This window comes from Phyllopteryx taeniolatus, chromosome 12, assembly GCF_024500385.1.
Source record: "Phyllopteryx taeniolatus isolate TA_2022b chromosome 12, UOR_Ptae_1.2, whole genome shotgun sequence".
Lineage (NCBI taxonomy): Eukaryota > Metazoa > Chordata > Actinopteri > Syngnathiformes > Syngnathidae > Phyllopteryx > Phyllopteryx taeniolatus.
Window position 1 is genome coordinate 11,495,235 of NC_084513.1, and position 21,598 is coordinate 11,516,832.

At 39.5% G+C, this 21,598-nt stretch overlaps 1 protein-coding gene across 2 annotated transcripts in view; it reads right to left on the minus strand.

The window, feature by feature from the left end:
* Positions 1-21,598, minus strand: part of LOC133487247 (coiled-coil domain-containing protein 148-like) — a 37,900-nt gene that overhangs the window by 2,349 nt on the left and 13,953 nt on the right. For both annotated transcript variants that reach the window (XM_061793568.1, XM_061793567.1), the window contains exons 7-13: positions 19,147-19,242; positions 18,893-19,068; positions 18,655-18,793; positions 12,575-12,781; positions 3,861-4,001; positions 2,151-2,269; positions 486-603 (exon numbers count right to left, since the gene is read on the minus strand). In XM_061793568.1, coding sequence (XP_061649552.1) covers positions 486-603; positions 2,151-2,269; positions 3,861-4,001; positions 12,575-12,781; positions 18,655-18,793; positions 18,893-19,068; positions 19,147-19,242 — 996 coding nt within the window. The remainder of the gene's footprint in view (positions 1-485; positions 604-2,150; positions 2,270-3,860; positions 4,002-12,574; positions 12,782-18,654; positions 18,794-18,892; positions 19,069-19,146; positions 19,243-21,598) is intronic.

The following is a 21,598-nucleotide window of genomic DNA, read 5'->3' on the forward strand; positions in this document are numbered from 1 at the left end:
TAAGACAATAATTTTCAGTTTTTGATTGATGCTGTAAGAATGGTATTCATTTGACATCACTAGTTGTTTAAACTTTTTTTTTTTTTAACTTTTTGAGCAGTTATGATGCTTTGACAACTGTGTAAATATTTATTATATTTATTTTATGTCAAAATGGAAATATGTGATATTAGTTTGTCTTTTTGTTGTTTTGAATGAAAAAGACATTCCATTTTGAATATTCCAGCATTATTGCATGTGGCCTAAATGACCTCAATAAATGGCCCTTTGACTCTTTGAAAAACATTTCTTGCGGTCCTTTATGATTCGTATTTGCGTCACCCTTCATGAGATTGTTGTGACTGTAATTGTGCATTCTCACTTGGTACCAAATGGTGGCGTGATGCCCCAGCACAAATTAAAGACTTTTGCAAGTGTTTTGGGTCTATTCCAGTGGCAGATCGAATCAATGCGTTTAAGGGAGTTAAAGGCATATAATGATCCACCTGGTTTCGGAGTGCTTCCAAACGGTTGTGCCTCTCTGCTTCCTCCCTTTGACGTTCCAACTCACTGGCCTCCCTCGCCTCCTGGCGCCGCTGCAACATCTCCACCCGGAAGCGTACCCTGGGGAGAGCGCGGAGGGTGAAGACATTAGACCGCACATGCCCTCCTTTCCATCTGTCACTGCGCCGCAAACACACACACACACATTACACATTGCTCCTGACACAGCACTCCTCCAAGCGTTGGAGCTTTTTATGAGGCTGCCAGTGTGCTATGCTCTGCTTTCTGTTTCTATACTCCACAGGTCTCACGAATCCTACTTTCATTCACTGTCGCATCTGGAGTGGATACCTACATACCGTACAATGTGATTATACGGGGTGATTGAAATACAAAGCAAATCACGTGAGACGTTATGCATCATAACTCGCTATCAAACAATGCCCAAACCAGCAGACATTCCAGTAGCTGCATCCCTCTTTCCATTAATTTCTTAAACAGTTCACTGGAAAAAATTACTTTCCTCAAAACAAGTAAAAAGAAAATAAAAAATTTCAAATCTGCCAATCAAACTAGTATGAAATGACTTTATAAGATTCTTAAAATAATATCTATCTATCAAATAGTATCTTAAAACAAATTTTGCTGAAGATTTCGAAAAAAGTCTTTAAAAAAAATGTCTTAAAATAAGTATGTACAGTAAAATGTTTCACTAAAAATATGACAAATTCACTTGGTAAAATTTTGCATTTTTGAAGTGTTGACTTATAATTCCATAGCGACATTTTGGCAATTTTTGACAATATTGCACTTCTCTGTTGTTGTCTGTTATTACCGTATTCATTGTTGTAGAGTCGTCACTGCGTTATTTGCTGTTGCTGTTGTTGATCAATATTACCACACTACTGGACACTTTAAAGTGCTTGAGGACTCTCTGCACCATTTGCACAATTGTCATTGTATCACCATTACCACATTACAAGTAACCTTATATTGTTCAAAGACTCTGTACCAACGTGTTTATGTCCTAAACATATTGTATATTTGGTCATAGTGGCTTGTTTGGTGTAGTACTAGACTGGCTTCAGTCTATGTTAATGCCGCCGCTAGCTAATTACATTTTAAAAGCTTTATATTTTGACTAGGGTTGAAATGTGGTCTGTGAGGTTTAATACCTTAGTAATTAAAAGAGACATTAGCTATTTCAAGAAGCACGCAATAGTAGCAGAGTACTGTAGTGTGTATTCTCTGGTATGGTGTGACTTGGCATAGCATTGTAGGGTATAGTATGGCATGTATACTATGGTAGGGCATGGCAAAGTATGTGATGGCATGGCTTGTATGGTATGCCATGTATAGTAAGGTTATGACATGGCAAGGTATGCTACAACATGTATGGTATGGAGCGGTGGAAAAGTATGTTATGGTGTGACTTGTTTGGTGTATTTCGGTATGCTTTATTATGGCCTAAAGGCATAGCAGGCTGTACCAGGTCCGGGGTGAGAGGTCATTGGTAGAGAGACTAGGCATCCATGCTAAACATTTTATGGTAGGTCATGGGATGGCATGGAATAGAAGGGTAAGCTATAACTGTCATTGTCATATGTCTTGCGATTCACTTTCATGTCAAGTGGTGAAAACTCTAGATCCCACAATGCATTGCTCACCTCTCTTTATCTTGCCTGGCCTGTTCGTCCATGGCACTCCTCAGCTTAGCAAGCCTCTCCTGATCTCTCTGCTCCAGCTCCTCCCTCCTCCTCTGCTGCTCCAAATGAAATTTCCGGAGCTGAGGGGAAAACATTACTGCCGACGTTTACGAACAGAGAGCCCGACAACAGCCCGAGGAACGGTGGCGCTGCCGGCTCCCAAATCTGACTTGCTCACGTCTCTTAACGGTCTTGTGTCCTATTGATTGCGACCATGTCGGAATCAGATAAGTGTAAATAGAGAAAATGAGATGATATTTCAGTATCTGGCTGACTGTTGTGGTAAATTATGAGGAATCAAATGCATGGTAAACGCTCTCATTAATCATCGTGTCTCAGCCCAGGGGAAAGACTTAATTAAACAGTCACACTAATGCATGATTATGTTCCTTTTCAGGGGAAGCTGGTTTTCAAGCACGATGATTTATTGTTGATAAAATACCTTGCAACATGTCACTCACTGTGGAATTTATACCATGATAAAACTGAGTTACCCTGCACTGTTTTTTGTTTCCATTTGTCCTATATTATCACTAGTAATATGAAGAAGCAGTGATGGACATTTGACTACATTTGCTGTGGGGATAAAATACTATAAACTAATTGATTGACTGTTATCCATCCATACATTTTCTATAATCTTCATAAGGGTCAAGGGTGAGGAGGAGCCTATCCCAGTTCACACTGGGATAGCCAGCCATTCGCAGGGCTTTTTTTTTTTTTGAGTTTTGTTTTCACTCGTAAAACAGTTTGAAAAAAAACAAAATAAGTAGGGCCTATAAGGCGCATTACCTACAGTGGATATAAAAAGTCTACACACCCTTGTTCAAATGACAGCTTTTTGTGGTGTAAAAAATGAAGTGACTACTTGAACATCTGAACTTTATTTAAGATTAATCAGAGTAACTTTAAATGGTGGTAGGTGTGTGCTGACACCTATTTAACACGAGTTTAAATGTGATTGCTTAATTCTGAAAACAGCCACATCCCCCCACACTCCTTTTCAAATGCTCGGTTTTTGTGATGATTTTTTTTTCTCGAGATGGGAAGTAAAATTAAACAACTGAGATCAAGTAGTTGTGCAAGCGAAAACACCTTGTAACTGGGACGTAGCTGTGTTGAGAATTGACGAGCTGGAACTGGGGCCTTATACAAGATGGAAGATGTTATTATGAACAGTTCCAAATAGCAGTCACATTTTCCACAAAACCATCAGGCTTCAGAAAGCCAAAAAAAAAAAAAGTCAGGAAAAGCCTACCAGAACAACTGAACTTCATTTGGGGTTAATCAGAGGCACTCTAAATGGTGGCAGGTGTGTGCTGACTCCCATTTCACATGAGTTTGAATGGGATTTTTTTCTAAACACAGCCACATCCCCACTTATAATGAACTTGTGCAACCACATAATCTCAGTTGTTAATTTTTACTTCCCTTCTTGGAAAAAAAACAAACAAAAAACGTTCAATTGCGTTGTACATTTTATAGGTCACATTAATGGTGAAAAAAGTTTTGAAATGATTTCTTAGTCTCATTTATTTTATATCACAAAAACCTGCCATTTGGACGGGTGTGCAGACTTTTTTTCCACTGTATTTCCCAAATTCCTTAGTCAAATTGTGAATGTAAGACCCCAGGGGTTCCACGGTGTATGTGGGATGCAAACAGGTTCACCTGTTCCTTCTGATATGCCCGCAGGGCAGCCTCTTTCTCCTGCTCCCTTTTCAAAATGGCCTCGGCTTCTTCCTGCTGTCTGGCAGCAATGGCCGCTTGTAGCTCGGCCACCTCCTCCTGATGGGCCCGCCACTGCAGCAGCTGCACACACACACAACCCAAAGCACAGAGTTGTATTAAACGAATCACTACGAGGCTGACAGCCACTTTAGGATGCACTGAGGGATGAAGTCGGAGCACTTAACGTCCTTAATCACTGACTGAGGTCAAGTATTATACAATTTCAAAACCATACATGTTTGAAACTTGCTTGCATCACATCATCGAGTGCTCATGTTCATCATTAAAATATATTTAAAATAACCAGAGGTATTATGAGCGAATACGCACTCTTTATTGACCTAAATACCCCCGATTAATCTAATTGTTAAAATGCATGCTGAAAAACTCCCCTTTATTGCATTGTTTTTTAGCTTTTTCTGAAAAGCCCTAAGACCCGCAAAGTCCCTATCTAAAGGAATTTGTGTCAAGGAAGTATGTTGAAGTAATACATCGAGAGAGAAACCTTTTATGTTTGCTTTCTAAGTTAAAATGATTCTTTTATGATGCTTTAATGATCAAAACAAACATTGCCTTGACTGATGAGTTTCATTTGTTCTGTGACGAGTGAACCTTGCTCAGGACTCAAAACACTCATACCTCAAATCATCTTTCACATTGAAATTAATCTGTTCCAGCGCCCCGAAAAACACAAACATTTTTGTGATGTTTTTTAGCGGGAACATTTGCAGTCTACAGCATTGTACTTTATAAAAACATAGCGTAATAACATATTGAAATAGAATGTAAGGAACTAAAAGCTTTTGCATCAAGATAATTCAATTCATTGCTTTGAAACACAGAAGCCTGTCTCAACTAAGGTGCAATAATATTTATAGTTTTTCATAGAGGATAAAGAATACATGCCTGTCTATATTATTATGCACTGTCTGCATGTGTTGCTGCCATTTGTTTTCAAATATCCGTTGCTTAAAGGGTTATAATTACAGTGAATTCGCTGCTAGTTTCGTAAGCCCATCTATGGCATTTTGCATTGTATGTTAGCATTTAGCTAGCAAACTTTTGTAAGGTAAAGTTATGCAGTTTGGTAAATAGACAATCTGCAAATCTCTTTGTTTTATGTTTAGTGTTTGAGTGAAATTTAACTGGGAATGGCACTAAACAACAAGAAGCAAGCACTTGGCTCCGAATTTGAAAAATTAAAAAACTAACATTTTTGCAAGCAACTCCAGTCATAAAAATAGGCAGACCAACTGTTATAATAATAACAACAACTCAATAATTACAGGGAAATTAAAAGCCGTTGTAAAAGCAGTAATTTTCTGATACAGATCTTGCATTGGTTGTCTTTAGCTGAAATTGGTTGGTGACCAGTTCAGGGTGTACCCTGCCTCTCGGCCAAAGTCTGCTGAGATAGGTGCCAGCACGCCCGTGACCCTGGTGAGGATGAGATGTACGGAAAATGGATGGATGGATAGTATACGTCTGCTTAAGGTTGCATGTTTTCCAAGGACAAGTCTCTCTCTCTCTCTCTCTCACCAAGCAAGAACACCGACATAACCTTTGGCATCACACTCACTCACAAACACAGACACACGCGGATGCACACGCGGATGCACACACACACACGCGCACACACAAACACTGCAACATTTTCTTGTGAGTGACAGACTCGTTATGCAGCAGGCTCTCTGTGGCGTGCCGGCTATTCAAGTGCGGCATTCCGAGCTTGCAGACGAAATTCCCGGGCCTATAAAGAGAGCACAGGGGCGGCCACAGGAATGGACTGCAAATTAAAATGCTCCTGCGTGGATTAGCACCAGGGAGTATCATCAAGGCTTTTGCACGTGTTGAATGTCTGGGCTAAGGCAGCGGGGGACTCAGACAAACCTCCACTAATCCATTACTAAGACACATAATTCTGTGGACAATCATGAAGACATTTAAAGCACTAATGTGGTCAATGGAATTTTAGAAGTGGAAATTAAGTAATAATAATTTTAAAAACATTAAAAATAGATAACTAACAATACAATGGACAATAATAATAGTATAATAATACAAATAAGTCATCAATACAAGAGCTGTATCAAAAATTCATAATGATCAGTTTTGATTGACACTGTCACAGAGGAATCAATTTAACCATTCATTATAACATCCATCCATTTTCTGAGCCGCTTCTCCTCACTAGGGTCGCGGGCGTGCTGGAGCCTATCCCAGCTATCATCGGGCAGAAGGCGGGGTACACCCTGAACTGGTTGCCAGCCAATCGCAGGGCACATACAAACAAACAACCATTCGCACTCACAGTCATGCCTACGGGCAGTTTAGAGTCTCCAATTAATGCATATTTTTGGGATGTGGGAGGAAACCGGAGTGCCCGGAGAAACCCACGCAGGCACGGGGAGAACATGCAAACTCCAGACAGGCGGGGCCGGGGATTGAACCACGCTCCTCAGAACTGTGAGGCAGACGCTCCAACCAGTCGCCCACCGCACCGCCATCTTTTTGAAGGTGCTCTTGTGGATCAGTGGGGACGCGCGTTTATTTTATAGACAAAAGTAACGTATAAAACAAAATGAAAATTAATAGAAATATTACAATATACAGATACACAAACATGTTCAAATATCATTTGATAATATTTAAGTAGTAAATGTGGTATAGTATTCATATTTGTTCATAAAAACAACAATAACAACAACAACCATAATAATAATAATTATAAAAGATCCAATTCATGAGCTGTATAAAAAGAATTCTGCCTTCACAATTACTAATGCTCAGTTTTGATTGACACTGTTAGAGAGAAATCAATTAAAGTATAATACAAAATAAAAATAAATACAAATATTACAATATAAACACATATGATTAAAATATTATTTTGGCTGTATTTTGCAGTGGTGTAGAACTGTACGACATCATAACATTATATTTGTATTTCATAGGTAAACGTCTCCATAATAGTGCTTTTTTATTTGGACTCAAATGCCACATACTGGCATAACATATAATTTAAAATTGGTTTGCCAGTCATCTTCAGTTATGTAAAAAATAATTCAGGAAGTAGCCCTGCGAGCGTGATTCCACGTGTAGGTGAATTACTGCAGCTTTCAGATTGGAATCTACTGTAAGAAGAACTATTTCAGAACGTAATGTGTGTCTAAATTTAATTCAGAGCTCACAATGGCAACAAAGGGGCGCTGACTAGCCTAAAGTACTATATTAATTTTTTATAATGAAATGCTGTATGAAATAAAGGGAAGCCGGAAGAGTCCTTTTATGTAGCATTGTAAAGACTGTCAGAGGAACAAAAGAATGATGGCCTTTTTTTTATCTGTACGCTGCAGCCTGTTCAAAACCTTAATTGTACGTTGACGTCTTCCGTCACAGCAGCTTTTATAACTTTTTATTGTGTGTCTAATTGACAGACTTTACATGTATAATGCAGTGAATCAGCTCAGGAAGGAGCGTGAATAAAATAGCCAATTATGAATGCTGACAAAGATTTAGAATCACGCCAACTGGAATTACTCACACACGTACTAATAAATCAGTGACTTATGGTTTACAGAATTGTTAAAGGGACAAAAATTAAATAAAACCAGAATGGCACTGAGTCGAGCTGAGGAATCCTTAATAGAAATCAACCTCCTACATGTACATGTGGGCTTAATTGTCGGTACCCTCTCACTGAAACAACTTAAAACTGACAAAAGCAACAACGAATAAACATGTACTAAACACACCCTTTGTCGGATGTAGCTAAGCAGCTCCAAAACATACCTACTATGAAACATGGAATTATGTTACGTTCCTGATTTTCTGCAGGAGTTTTCTCACGAGAATTGGGACAAAACACCAGTCAATATGTGAACATGCCTGAAGTTGAATAATTTCGAAATAGACCCAAAAAAAAGCCCCTGGGGTCCCAATCTTGGAATACTTCAGCCCAGTGAGCATCTAAAGGATTGTGTTTTTCTTTCTTTTGTCTTTTTTTTTTTTTTTGGTTTTTCGTGTGGGTTTTTTTCAGCATGCCACAACAAAGTGGAAAAAGATGATGAAATTGAAGAAACACATTTCTAGAGACATGTCGTGCTGTATGTGCGCAAATGTTTGGCCACATAATAAAACTTTTTTATTGTTTTATTTTTTATGAGGACTAAGTGATTCTGATAACATTACAGCTTGTTATCAGTTAATGTTTTGTTGCGTTTAAGGTTTACTATACTGTAGAACGGTTAACTTCTTTTTAGGCTTACATGATGTTCTGAAACTTAGCACCAAAGTTAGCAGCAGAGTTGGGTAGAGTAGCCAAATATTGTACTCAAGTAATAGTACTGTTACTTTAGAATAATATGACTCAAGTAAAAGTAAAAAGTAGTCATCCAAATATTTATTTGAGTAAGAGTAAACAAGTACTTAATGAAAAAACTACTCAAGTAAAGAGTAACTTGTGAGTAACTTCTGATTTAAAAAAAAAAATCAGAACATGAACATCAAATAAAATTAAACAATAATGATATATATAGGAGTCGACACCATTTACATTTTTAACTGCCCATAAGCCAACAACACATACATTGGGCCCTACAGAAACATTATTTGCTTTATTCGCTTAAATGACTTCATGAAGAAGTTGTTTGCTGAACAGACTTATTGATTGTGTGTGCGTGTGCGACACCATAGAGATAGTGCTAATTTTGCTGTATCCACTGCCAAAACAACAATAGAAACAATTTACCGCAAGGTGTTTTCTCAAGTTAGAAGTGGGCTGAAATATCCAAGTTTGGGCAGACACAATTTAAGAGCTGCATGAAAAAGCTGTTGTTTTTGGGAGTCTGTAAAATAAACAGTTGCGCGGCTGTTTTTTCCCCCCAAAATGAGTCATTTTGATTGGCTCGTGAAGGCTATGTACGCGGTCATGTGATGCCTTGTGTCGTTTGATTGGGGCAAAATTTGTCATTTTGATTGGCTTGCGAAGGCTACCTGCCCGGTCACGTGACTGCCTTGTGGCGTCTGATTGGTGAATTGGAGTCAAATGACATTGGTGATCCCGTTTGATTGGCGCAACAGGCACCCTATACGGAAGTCGAAGATGGAGTCTAATAATAGACGCGCACACGCAAGATTGAATAAATAAAAGTAGCGAACGGCGTGTCGATCATTGTAACGGAGTAAAAGTAGTAAAAGTCCTTCACATAAATGCTCAAGTAAAAGTAAAAAGTACAGTTTATGGAAAATGTTACTTGAGTAAATGTAACAGAGTAAATGTAGCGCATTACTATCCACATCTGGTTAGCACTGAAAGTTAGCACTGAAAGTTAGCACCAAGTTAGCGCTTTTTAATTTTCTTAATAAAGTCAGCTGTCTTCAACTAGTCTCCCTCTCGATCAGTTCCCCATGGAAATAAACGAGATGCGTAAAATCTTGTACCCGTTGATGAAGAATCACCGCGACAAAGGCAAATGAGCGTGGCGAGTTGTGGACAAGCTATATGTCGACGGCCAACTGTTTCGTGATGCCAACGTCATGCCCTGGCTCTTCTAGATAAGCACTTCTTTTGATCTGTTGTCGACATGAATTGTCAAAAGTGTACTGTATTTTGTTTCATTCTTTCCACTTTTGCTTAGACGAAAAAAAAACAAAAAACTGAATCAGGCATGCCACCAGCATGAATCCTCACTCCTATCTGAATGTCACTTAAATGTACATGAAAATACTAAGTCAAATAAATTGGATATTGGCATTAAATCAGAATTGGGCAATCGGACCTGCAGTGCAAATGCGACCTAAACTGACTTTTGAATGACATTGAAACTTTGAGGAAAAATTATGTAGAAATTATGATGTCGAGACCTTCAGTTTAATGGGCAGGCCGTAACCAGAAATTCAATTTAAGATGTTCTTTCTCGACAAAAGAAGACACAGTTATCAAACAAACTACAGGGCGTAATTATCATTCCAACACTGGCAAACGAATTGTGAGCATTGAATCAACAGCACACAAAAACAGATTTGTTTACATGAGTAACAAGGTTGTGTGAATGCCAACAGACACTCCTCTGAGACGGCGGCGTCAATGTTTGCAGGGCCTTCCTTTATTAGCTTGTTTGCATTAACAGCTCATCCCAAGTGGCAGCAAAAGCTGGAGCTGCTTGTCAGACAGCCTGGTGCTGTCAGCAGATGCACAAACAGGGGACTCAGACCCTCGCACAAATATCAGAAACACAACCATCTATCGATCCATTTTCTACATCGTTTATCCTGTTCAGGGTCGCTGGAAGTTTGAGCCCAGTTGATATTAAAATCAACTTTATTCAGTGGTGGCAAGGGGTGTTATTCATTTGCAATCTGGACGCAGAGGGGTGAAACACTACATCAAAGCCAAAATGTAAGGAAAGCTGCACTGAGTATTGCTAGACGCAGATTAGCGTTAGCTTCTGATTTGTATTGTTAATAAAATAAATGCATAATATGTCTTATTTAAGGTTGTACTTTGTAGCAGAAACCAATTCCAACCAATATGAGTGTGCCTTATGAATAACATGGGTTAAATAATAGCGCAGAGCCCACAGAGTCCATGTATTCCCACCATAAAATATGCCATGTCATATGGGTGTAAATGTTCAATGGTATCACACACAATACTGGCTGCAGCTATCAACTATTTAAAAAATTGTATATTCTACTGATTGGTTCATGGATTATTCATTAAAAAAAACATTTGCAATATTAAACAAAACAAAAAAACTAAAGAAAAAAATGTACTCATTCGCTGTCAGTCCTCACAGATATTTGAGTTGTGTAGTCATCAGTGTCAGTGAATGAGTCTTATAAGTCATATAAGGTGCAGCTATTATTGGTGTCCACTTGGAGTCGCCACCCTCATGTTACACACTATAATATCTGAGACTATGAGTGTGTGTGGCTTTAAAAAGTGCGGCCTAGCCTGGTCAATGACGTGGGTACACGAGTTACCGTAATTTCTCGTGTATAAAGCGCATTTCTTTCCTCAAAAAATTGTCAAAAGTAAATAGTGTGCGTTATACATAGGTATAGGGGAAAATGAAAAAAATGTTCACATTTTATAAATGTATGCTGCCATCTAAAGATCATGAAAAAGCTCTACGCTTTAATTCCAATATACCACCGCCATCTAGAGGTTATGAAAAAGGTGCACTTTCATTCTAGTATGACACCCCCACTTAGAGGTTATGAAAAAGGTGTAGCCTTCACTTTCATTCCACTATGACAGGGAAAGATATGACTGCATATATATACAGTTGTGCTCATAAATTTACATACCCTGGCAGAATTTGTGAAATATTGTTATTGTTTTTTTTTTTTTTTTTTTTTTTTTTTTTAAATACGACTGATGACTTAACAACAACCGTCATGAATTTCTTTATGGTTATGTTTTGTTTAATGATAACGCTTTTCTGAAATGCTTGATAGTTTAATTTAAATCCCATTAAAATGAAATTTAATGTGTTTCGCCTGGTCCTTCATATTGTCTTTAAAGAAGTGTACACAACAAATTGTACAAAATTGTACAATGTATGTATGTACAAATTCTGCCATCAAACATATGAGCACAACTGTGTGTTTTGTCATTTACTAAATAAAAGTAGGACTGTGAATTTCAAAATAAAAGCAAGTAAACAAAAAGAAAGTATTATGTGTACAAATAAGGTGCTTAACTTCAGAAAAATCCTTTGAAAAAACTAACAAAATACAGATAATACTTGATGTTTTCATCATATGGGAAGAAGCAAAATCATGCATTGTAAAAATACATTATACATAGGTAGAAGGGTTTTCCAGAATTTTGAGGTCAACTTTGGGGGTGTGTATTATACATGGGTGCGCATTAACACGAGAAATTACGGTAGCGGTTGTGAGTACAGGTTAGCGGATGGCTGCATACTGTTGAGTGCCTACATGTCGGTTGTGACCGTAGCAGCTAATGTATGAATGTACTTGTTACGAGTTTATTTTGTCACTGTTTGCTCAATAAAGCAATTGAAAGTGCACCAGCAGCTGTGTCTATTATTGTTGTGGTGTGTGGGTAGATTACAATACATTCTAACAAGCGGTATATATCTAACAACGATACCTTGTGTTGGCTATCGAAGACATGGTGTTGTCAAAAAGAAAAATGCGGTTGTCAACTACAAAACAGAACTAAGTTAGTTCTGTCAACTTCGGGGGTTAGTTCTGTTTTGTAGTTGACAACCGCATTTTTCTTTTTGACAACATAATGTCTTCGATAGCCAACACAAGGTATCGTTGTTAGATATATACCGCTTGTTAGAATGTATTGTAATCTACCCACACACCACAACAATAATAGACACAGCTGCTGGTGCACTTTCAATTGCTTTATTGAGCAAACAGTGACAAAATAAACTCGTAACAAGTACATTCATTGTCAGCTACAAAACAGAACTAACTTACATTAGTTAGTTCTGTTTTGTAGTTGACAAATTGCAATTATCTTTTACTCGCTCATTCCTCCTGAGTCTCCAGAAACACTCAGTGTGGAAAAGTGATCATTGCGAAACTTCGAGGCAGCGATTTTACTTTTTCTGTAATCGAATGATATGAGTTACTCCATTAATCGTTTCACCCCTATAAACACTTACCTTTTCTCTGAGGCACAAGCAGATGTCCTGCTGGTGCTGGCGGTCTCTTTGGAGCTCCAGCTCCTCCTGGTATGCGTCCCTCGCCTCCTGCAGGGTGGCCAGGGCTTTAGCCAGGAGCTCTTCCTGGTCCTGCTGCCACTGCTGGGTCAGGACTTTTATCTGAGTCTGGTTGAAGCGCTGCCTGGCCAATGCACGCTCATGCTCCATCTGCAAGAACATGGATGGGGTAGATGTTGTGGTGACATAAGGTCAGTGCTTAATAATAATAATAATAATAATAATAATAATAATAATAATAATAACGTACGACAATCACAAAAAGTTAGGGATGTTTGGTTTCGGGGTGACATTTCAGGATGAACCTAAAATGCACTATAACCTTTACACGTGAACTTAAGTGGACCTCTAAACTTCAATACTTTTTTGCACAACTAACTCAACGGCTGGTGTTTAAGCTTGAAGATTTCCCAGGAAATCCATTTTTATGCCTATCTGTGACTCTTCCAGTCTCTCTGCCTTTCTGTTGCAACCTGCTGATGACAATGTGACACTAAGCTCAGTTTCCACTTCCCTCTGAGAACATACTGTTTGATAACAAAGTACTGTTGAGCTATTGTTAGGTGTCATCTTGGTCTCATGATGTCAAATGATGACAATGACTTTTTAAATACCAATTCTAAACGAACCAAGGAAACTAAAGGGAAACCACATGAACGTCACTCTGAAGTAGGAGGCTTGTATTCATAGACCTATTGAGTGGGCTGGTGCTAAAGTGATTCAAACACTTACACCATACAATCTGTGATAAAGGCAGTAGGACCATCGGTAAAGGGCTTTCTCCATTTGAGCTAGGCCAGTGAAAAAAAAGTATCTCTTTCATGGCTGTGAAATGTCCCGAAGAAAAGCTGTTCTTTTCTGTATGAGGCTGGCACATGCTATTCATCATTGTGTCAGGACTCACTGTGGCTGTATCACTTGGCTGCTTTTGCGGAAAGGAGGGAATGATATTCATCTCTGGGCTAATAGCAGCTAACTGATGGTGGGAAGGCATTAGACGGATGACTGGTTTTACTGAAAATGAGTGAAGCGACGGGGCTGCCAATGGAAGGCAAGCGCCAGAGGTGGTGAAGCAAATCATGTTTATTAATGTATAAACGTGTCAAATTTGCAGAGGATCCTACCCTCTGTCCTTAAATTTTTATCTAACTTTCTCATTGACTAACCGGAACTGTATTAAAATGAGTTACAGTGAGTCCACACCATATTAGTTAACCGTTTGCACAATACCGTGCTGCCTTGAGATACAAGTGACTTGACTTATGAGTTTTTCGAGATATAAACAGTCATTCATCTGATTTTTTTTTCTTTGACTTGCGAGCTCAAAGTTGTGATACGAGCGCTGTATGGTGGCATTCAACTCAACTCAACTCACTTCAAAATAGCAGCATTTTGGCAGATAGTGAACAATTTTTCAAAGAAAAAAAGGCTTCAAGCATTTAATGCCTCGCATAGTTGAAGCGACATAGGGCAAAGGTAGAGGTGGCAAAGGCCTAACAATAGGCATTTGATGACATTTATGCCAGGTTGGACACTAAAGAAGGAGAAAATTATCTATACAGGTTGGCCAGACAGAGGGATGTGCAGCAGGTTAGGGTGATTAAGGATAGCGACTTAGATATGTTGACTGGTGCCAGTAGTGTGCTAGATAGATGGAAAGAAAACTTCGAGGAGTTGATGAATGAGGAAAATGAGAGCGAAGGGAGAGTAGAAGAGGCAAGTGTGGTGGACCAGGAAGTGGCAATGATTAGTAAGGGGGAAGTTAGAAAGGCATTAAAGAGGATGAAAAATGAAAGGCAGTTGGTCCTGATGACTTTCCTGTGGAGGTATGGAGTTTTTGACCAGCTTGTTCAATAGAATTCTAGCACGTAAGAAGATGCCTGAGTAATGGAGGAAAATTGTGCTGGTGCCCATTTTTAAGAACAAGGGTGATGTGCAGAGCTGTAGGAACTATAGAGGAATAAAGTTGATGAACCGCACAATGAAGTTATGGGAAAGAGTATTAGAGGCTAGACTCATGACAGAAGTGAGTATTTGCAAGCAACAGTATGGTTTTATGCCTAGAAAAAGTACCACAGATGCATTATTTGCCTTGAGGATGTTGATGGAAAAGTACAGAGAAGGTCTACATCGTGTCTTTGTAGATCGAGAGAAAGCCTATGACAGAGTACCCAGAGAGGAACTGTGCTACTGCAGGCGGAAGTCTGGAGTGGCACAGAAGTATGTTAGCATAATACAGGACATGTATGAGGGCAGCAGAACAGTGGTGAGGTGTGGTGTAGGTGTGACAGACGAATTTAAGGTGGAGGTGGGACTGCATCAGGGATCAGCCCTGAGCCCCTTCCTGTTTGCAGTGGTGATGGATAGGCTGACTGATGAGGTTAAACTGGAATCCCCGTGGACCATGATGTTTGCAGATGACATTGTGATCTGTTAGAAAGATGGAGGCATGCACTGGAAAAGCAGAGGAATGAAGATTAGCCGAAGTAAGACAGAATATATGTGCATGAATGAGAGGGGTGGTGGGGAAGAGTGAGGCTACAGGGAGAAGAGATAGCAAGGGTGGAGGACTTTAAATACTTGGGGTCAACCGTCCAGAGCAATGGTTAGTGTGGTCAGGAAGTGAAGAAACGGGTCCAAGCAGGTTGGAACGGGTGTAGGAAGGTGTCAGGTATGTTATGTGACAGAAGAGTCTCTGCTAGGTTGAAGGGCAAAGTTTATAAAAAGTGGTGAGGCCAGCCATGATGTACGGATTAGAGACAGTGGCACTGAAGAGACAACAGGAAGCAGACCTGGAGGTGGCGGAAATGAAGATGTTGAGGTTCGCTCTCGGAGTGACCAGGTTGGATAAAATTAGAAATGACCTCATCAGAGGGACAGCCAAGGTTCGATGTTTTGAAGACAAAGTTAGCGAGAGCAGACTTCGATGGTTTGAACACATCCAGAGGTGAAATAGTGAGTATATTGGATGATGAGGATGGAGCTGCCAGGCAAGAGAGCTCGAGGAAGACCAAAGAGAAGGTTGATGGATGTCGTGAGGGAAGACATGAGGGCAGTTGGTGTTCGAGAGGAGGATGCAGGAGATAAGCTTACAAGGAAAAAGATGACACGCTGTGGCGACCCCTACAGGGACAAGCCGAAAGGAAAAGAAGAATAGTTGAAGCCTACTGTCATGTCAAACTCAACATAAAAAAAAAAATTATACCTGTCTGCTAGTTTAAGGCAAACGCTAATTAGTCTACAAGGCTGTGTCCGAAATCACCCACTAACCACTATATAGTACACTATATAGTGGTTACACCACTTGGAAGTGTTGTCTGAATGCTAAGTGATCAAATTCAGTGCCCTATAATGCACTCAAGATTTGTCACAAAGTATAGCAAAAAGTAGTGACCAACCGATGGTCATTCACCGTGTCATGATATACCATAACGCATTAAATCTTCTGAGAAGAAGTAGAGGAATGGCGGGACTAGATGCGTCACAGCCGGAGGGAATGAATTTTTTCATATGAATGTAACTTTTCAACAAAGAAAAAAAAACATGACACGTATTTGTTTACAAAATCATCTATTTTTAATAATGTGCAGCAATCTTTATTCTTTTTTTACCCACTGCAACAGCCTGCTTTGTTATTGTGCTATAGCTGTGACGTCATTAACAGAGCGCCGTGTAGTGTCTGAAAGCTGTTATGACTGAGCTCACTGTATATAGTCTCCTATATAGTGCAACCCTACATGGGGAGTAGGGAGTAGTGAGTGAGTGAACGATCTCAGACACAGCACATGTTACGGTGCTTTAACCCTTTAAGCAATGGATTCCAAACAGACGGTGCAGTATGAGTGCCGTACTGATAAGCTACGATGGCCTGGATGCAGCAAAGAATCATATTGCAGCGGGATCGTTGGAACCAGTGAACAGGACATCCGTCTGTCTGTCTCATACTGCCCCCCAGTGGCCATTGCCCACACCAGACAGAAGAACATTCAATTGATGCAATGTGACAAAAATTGTTAACTTCTTTTTCATTTAATTTAATTATCATTATTGTATGTTTTTATAAAGTACAATACTAAGGAGTTCTATTTTTTCTCATTAAAATACACATTAGAACAAGTGCTTTTAAGGAAGCTTGGAACAGATTAATGGCATTTCCATGTGAAAAGATGATTTGCAATATGAGCGTTTTGAGATACGAGGTTGGTCACGGAACACACTGAACTCGTATATCAAGGCACCACTGTATAGCAGATTGGGTCTAGAATGTATCCGCCATGATAAACGGGGGTTCTCTGTACTGTAGTGGGTTCCGCAACCCATGGAAGTGTCCACCACAAAACAGTGTCATACTGTATACTGTACATAAAGTCAGAAGCCAACCGAGCTGCTGTAGCCGCACCTGCAGCGACTTGGTGAAGTCATGTCTCCATGAAGACTGTGCCATGAACTGAGGGGAGATAAAATGGCTCCCCCGAGACACTCGGACAAGGTGGTTAGTCTCATTCCTCAACATGGAACCTTTGGAGGGAATTACTCTGCAATCCGGCCACTGCTCCTGTGGCCTACCAGTACTTGTCACGAGGGCACAGCTAAGAGCATTTGAGGATAATGCATCACGGTGAGCCCAATCGAGCATAGTGAAAGCTTCACTCACCTTTGATAAAGCATTCAAAGTTGGCGAAGATGAGCTCAAAAGTCATGTCTTTCATTCAGTCCACTAATTTAATGACAGAGATAATTACAGTAGGTATGTGATTTAAAGTGCAATTTTAAATTTCCTCTGGACTTGGTCTGGCTAATTGTGGGATTAGAAGAGCAATGTAATGTAACCTTATTAGACAAATTCTCGTTTTCCCTCATTTTCATTTGGACAGATTACTTTGCAAAAAAGTGGTTGTATTTTCACCAAACTGAAGATTCTATTTGCAGATATTAGTTGGCGCTTGACCACTTTTGCCCCTAATTTTACATGTACCAAGCTATTGATGAGCACAGTGCTCACCTCAGCTACAGCTACGTGACTATAAAATAGATACAGTACTTTGCCAGTTTATCTGCACTTCAGACAGATTAACCATTGCATGTAAGACATCTAAATTACAATTACTGGAATAGCAAATGATCGTGTCAGGGTTTTCCTTTCAAGAAAGTAAATAGTCATTTTCTTCCTCGCAGCTCCCCCAGGCTGAGCTCAACATCTAAATGTAGCAACCAGGCGAATGCGATATGAGGAGGTCTCAGGGTGTCTGAGAGACAGAGGATAGAGCGGATGACTGTTGTCATGGTGATGTTAAGCCATGACGTAAGCAACTGGTCCATTACGCTGTCACATCTTGCAGCATGCTGAGACCAATATCTATTACAAACGTCAAAAACATTGATCTTCACACAATTTAATCCAGATCCAATATAAGAGCTTTATCAACAATTCTGCCTTCATAAATATATTTATGCTCTGTTTTGAGTGACATGGTCTTTTAACAATTTTGTTTATTATTGTGGTTGGAATGTTGTATCATGCTGAGAGCTGTTTCTATATTTTGCCCTTCTGTTATGTACCTAAAAAGCAAAACAGCCTTTGGATTTGATTTTATTAGATTATGGATGTGTACCAAATGTTGGTACTATGTTGTGTATATTGCAGATAAGGGATTCCCAAACTGGTGTGTACGCATCCTTGACAGTGAATGACATTAAAATTGTAATTGCTTTAAAAATTTAAAGATTTTCCATAAAATGAAAAAGCTAAATATGGCCATTATAACCAAGATATCATCGCTACATTAATTAGCTGCATGAAGAGGAGAAAGTTTTAAATTATTGGCGCTCTACTTTCAATTAATGTGTAACTTTTTAGCAATTTAGTGAAACTTTGATGTGGTGTTTTAGTTTCATTTAGAGGTCTAAATGACTAAACATGATGCCTTAATTGGCCTTGTTTAGTGACTGAGGTTGTGGGTTTGTATACAGCGCGAGAGGGGGTGGGACAACTCTGTCAGGATGTTAAAGGGGATGCTCATTACCAGATCATGTTTAATTTTCTCCGGGAAGACCCTTTGAAGCATATGCAGGCATAGTGCCCGGTAGTTGGGTATGTCTTGACTGTACTGAGACATGGTGAAATGGAAGCGTAGGTGGTCATCCGGACACCAGCCACAGTATCTGGGAACAAGTACAAGTCAGAAACTTTAATAAAATTTTAATTGTTGTTACACACATCATGTCAATACGTACATGATTTAATAAAAATGTCAGGCCTACTTGTCTGTGCTCTTCAGGTGCTCTTGAAGACAGTGCAGTCGACCGTGGTGGATTTCTGACAATGAGTGGAAGGCCTGGATCAGTGACTCCTTCAGCTCTGGATAAGGGCAGTCGGATTCCAAAACTTCTGTGGGAATGTTGTCTTCCACCAAGCTATCCAAGGTTGGCAGATATTTCTACAGGGAACAATAATGTTAATATTTCAGGATTTGCATACATGCGTTGGCAAGGCTGATGATAAGGGAGAACCATACCTCCAAACCAAGGTCTGTAATTTCCTCTTCTAGGTCACAGTAGTCTTCTTGAAGTTTTGCTGTTATATCATCTTGCTGGTCTTTTACAACATTTACCTGAAACAATAGATTTAAATGACGGCGGCACGGTGGACGACTTGTTAGCATATCTGCCTCACAGTTCTGAGGACCTGGGTTCAAATCCGGCCTTGCCTGTGTGGAGTTTGTAACCCCCCCCCCCCCAAAAAAATACTATGTGAAAAGGCTTTCTATTGGCCTCATGACATGTAAATCTTTGCCGTTTGTATGTGGAATTTCCGCCCCCTTTTGGAGACATTATAAGGGGTCGTGTAAAATTTAGGAAATAAACGAAGTTAGAGATTATTAATGTCAAGGAAGTATAATATATCTGTTGTTCAAAGAGCTCTGTATTTGGGGGAGGAGCTAAGGTTAGGTCGTCGTTGTTGGTAACAAAGTGACTGAGAGTGTCATAGGGTGTCAATTTAAGACCCCTCTCTGGTTATAGTAGCTGCGTTTTAAGCAAATCTTTATTCGACGTTCTAGCTCCAGAACTCCGAACAGCAGATAAATGCAATTAATTTGCCTGTTATTTCAGTGAAAATATACAATCCATCAGATTAAAAATCAGCAAATGATAAAATAATGCTACATCTGAAGCCACCCAGGAAGAACTAAACTATGTCATAACTTGATACAGTTGACCAAAGAAACTGTAGAGAAAACAGTTCAGCAGCTGAAACCATCAAGGAGCTGTCTTGACTCAATACCATCTGACTTTTTCAAAAGTATTGGGAAGTCTGTTTTAGCTGATTTGCAGCAAATAATCAATTGCTCACTTCAGTCAGGCGAGTTTCCTAAAGCTCTTAATGTAGCTGCCATTAAGCCTCTATTAAAAAAATACAACGCTGGACGCTTCCATGTTAGCAAGTTATAAACCCATTTCAAATCTCCCATTCATAGCGAAGATTGTCAAGAAAGTTATTTTTAACTAACTCAGCAATTTCATGAATTTAAATGGACTTTTTCCACAACTTTCAATCAGGTTTCTGAACTCATCCCAGTACAGAATCAGCTTTTGTCAAAGTGCTAAATGATATAAGGTTGAATACTGACACGTGAAAGGTATCAATTCAGATCTTGTTGGATGTCAGTGTGGCTTTTGATACAGTAGATCATAATATACTGCTGAACAGGTTGGAAACGTGGCTAGGACGAAATGGACCAGTCCTTAAATGGTCCTGGAGGAAAGGAGTTATTTCGTAACCATTGGCAGTGTTCAAGCTCATCGCCTTCAAGGGTCAGTTCTTGGAGCCTTCCTGTTCAGCCTATAGAGAGGCTGAAATAAGTATCGAACATATCACTATTTTTCTCACTAAATATATTCCCAAAGGTGCTATTGACATGATCATTTTACCAGATGTTGGGAACAACCCAAGTAATTCATACATACAAAAAAGTACAACAATTAAGATCAGAAATTAAGTTGTGTGTAATAATGTGAAATGACACAGGTAAAAAATATTGAACACACCAACTGGTATTTATTTAATACTTTTTACAAAAGCCTTTGTTTGCAATGACAGCTTCAAGACACCTCCTGTATGGAGAAACTAGTCACAGGTGTATTGCTCTGGTGTGATTTTGCCCCATTCCTCCACACAATGAGTCTTCCAATCTTGAAAGTTCCGTGGGCTTCTTTTATGGACCAAGAGTTTCAGTTCTTTCCATAGATTTTCGATTAGATTCAAGTCAGGTGTTTGGCTGAGCCATTCTACCAGTTGTATTTTTTTTCTTTGAAACCAATTAAGAGTTTCCTTGGCAGTATATTTTGGATCATTATTCTGTTGAAATGTCCACCCTCGTTTCATTTTCACCATCCTCGTAGATGGCAGCAGATTTTTGTCAAGAATGTCTCTGTACATTTGCCCATTCATCCTTCCTTCAATAATGTGAAGTTTACCAGTACCATTAGCTAAAAAGCAGCCCCACACCATCATGTTCCTACCGCCGAACTTCACTGTTGGTATGGTGTTTTTAGGGTGATGTGCAGTGCCATTTCTTCTCCAAACGTGGTGTGCATTATGGCATCGAAACAGTTCTATTTTGCTCTCATCCGACCAGACTATATTCTCACAGTATTTAACTGGCTTGTCCAAATGTTGTTCAGCAAACTTTAAACGAGCTTTGACATGCTTTTTTTTCAGCAATGGCATCTTGCGTGGTGAGCGTGCATACAGGTCATGGCGGCAGAGTGCATTACTCACTGTTTTCCTTGTGCAGACATGCAAACACCAAAGGCATGAAAAAGGTGACCAAAAAAAAAAAAACCTTCTAGGGTGGGTCTGGGGGTATCCCCCGGGCTCCCGCAGAGAATGTTTTTGATTTTAACATAAAGTAAGCAATCTGGAAGACTCTGAAGAGTACAATAGGGCAAAATAAAAAACATTTCTTC